The following is a 2,200-nucleotide window of genomic DNA, read 5'->3' on the forward strand; positions in this document are numbered from 1 at the left end:
ATTTTGAATGAAGCAGTGGTCTGAAGAAAAGGTTTGACCCACCATCAATAAGCTTAGAATAATGAAGGATAAGAGCTGCTCAGGAAATATTACAAAGGATGGTTTTGTCTAAGAACAGGATTGAAATTTTTGTTTTTAGTCTTGAAAAGCTTTTGCTTTACTGTGTCTGTTCTATAGTTGGGAGGGTATTATAATGTGATTAAGTACTCCAATTTGTTTTGTTCAATATTTATGTTCTAAAAATGCAGAGAATTTTACAGAACTACCCTTAAAAAGACAAAAATATACTTTTAAATGATCGGAGAGATTTTCTCTACTTTTCTCTTAATATAAATTTAAATTTAAATTATTTGAATTGCTGTTTTTTTCCCTCCTGATTTTTGGATGTCAGAATGTTATTATTAGATGATATTCCTAATATTTTACCTACCCTGTATGTTTATTTTAGCATGCAGACTGCATGATACGCGACATTTGCAAACAAATATTCAGCACCTGTAAGCGAGCAGAGTTGTCTCTATTAGAGACACTTTGAAATCAGTTAGTTTCTAAACCTGTTGACCTCTGCTCTGACCCTCAACCTTTGACCTCCCAGGAAAAATCATCAGCATCTGCAGCAGAGACAGAGGCCGTAGCAGCTGCCAACTCGGAGCCAAAGATAATTCAAGAGGAGGACATAAAGGCACGTCGGTCAGAGGCCATTAAGGCTAAAGTTGCTGAAATAGAGAAGGTAAGAACATTTCCTCCGAATATTAACAACAATTCTATTCCTGGTAACTCTGTTGTCAGAACTGAGCCACCGTTTCTCTAGGATTCTCAAAAAGAAAAACTCTGCCCATAAATAGAATCAAATTTCAACAACTCTTAAAAATGTAGAAATGTATTAACAGAAATAATACAAAGTTAAACATGTTTCAGTTAGCAACTTTTTAACTAAGCCAGAGACATTGAACTAAGACTGCCAAGAAAAAAAGAAATGAATAAAAACTAAGGAACTATTTACACATAAAGGGACAAAGTATGCTTATTTAGAACAACAAACTACATGTTTTCAATGAAAACTAAAGAAGTATGGTGTTACAGATATCATAAATATTAGTTTTAATATGTGTGCCAATTCTGGTAGCGCATTATCTGACGGATCAAACAAAACAAATCCTAATGGTGCGTGGTTTTAGCATGTTTTAAATGGAAAGAACACCTCAAAATGCTTTGTAGATTCAAGAGGAGTAAGGAAAAGGACAGATAAGATGGAAGAAACTATCATCAGTGTTTGAATCATCTCAATGAAATGAAGTTCGTAACCTTAGCATCACTTTTGACCTCTTAGATTCAGCTGTTCACTTACTGTAACACCTAGAGATGCTCTAATCTGATATCTATGGGAGAATTATCCTGCCATAATGCAAGAGTACATAATTTCAATTTGAGAGAAGAATTTCATCTTCTTGCACTCAAAACTTATAATGCTCACACTCAAAACATGCGCTCTCTCTCAAATATTTTCTCTTCTCTCTCAAATCTTTGTTTCTTCTCTCAGATTTAATGCTTCTTGCACAGATATTTTTTCCTCTCACTTGCCTCCTTCTCTTCATGCACAAACCGCGCTCTGCTCGAGTCTCTGTTATGCTCGCAAACCCAGAGGCTCTGCTTGCGGATTTTTTTTGCTCTCTCTCAGATTGGATCGAATCGTCACCTAGCAACCTTTCCAGCCAATAGAACGACAGCCTCGGAAAGGGTGTGCTTGTCTAACTCTATGTATGTTCAGAAAAAAGAGCTTTTAATTAGAATATTGTTCCTCTATCAGGGTTCCCGTGGGTCCTTAAAAAGTCTTAAAAGGCATTGACTTCTTCAAAATAAAACTAAGGCCTTAATTTGTATTAAAATGTCTTAAATCAGTCTTTGGTAGGTCTTAATTTTGAAAACATCATAAATAGGATCCTTTTTATTACGATTTATTTTTGTAATCTAATTAAAACATTAAAATTGACATTTTTATTTAAAAAAATAACGGCTCGCCATTATTGGTTCCGTCCCAATAGTGGAACCAATAAAAGCGTTGTTGCAGCCGGGAAATTTGGGAGATGCGCCATTAACTTTTTGTCTTGAAAATATGAGCAAGTGTAAATGTAACCAAAATTGGCTCCAGCCAAGAGTTTTCTCCATGGCTAAAACCAGGGAACATACATGAGGCTCAGTG

General features: G+C 35.3%; 1 protein-coding gene across 1 annotated transcript in view; it reads left to right on the forward strand.

Moving 5' to 3' along the window:
- Positions 1–2,200, forward strand: part of LOC107089495 (periphilin-1-like) — a 34,946-nt gene that overhangs the window by 21,604 nt on the left and 11,142 nt on the right. The window contains exon 9 of the mRNA XM_015382325.1: positions 596–730. Within this exon, the coding sequence (XP_015237811.1) occupies positions 596–730 (135 nt within the window). The remainder of the gene's footprint in view (positions 1–595; positions 731–2,200) is intronic.

This window comes from Cyprinodon variegatus, unplaced genomic scaffold, assembly GCF_000732505.1.
Source record: "Cyprinodon variegatus isolate N-32 unplaced genomic scaffold, C_variegatus-1.0 Scaffold255, whole genome shotgun sequence".
Lineage (NCBI taxonomy): Eukaryota > Metazoa > Chordata > Actinopteri > Cyprinodontiformes > Cyprinodontidae > Cyprinodon > Cyprinodon variegatus.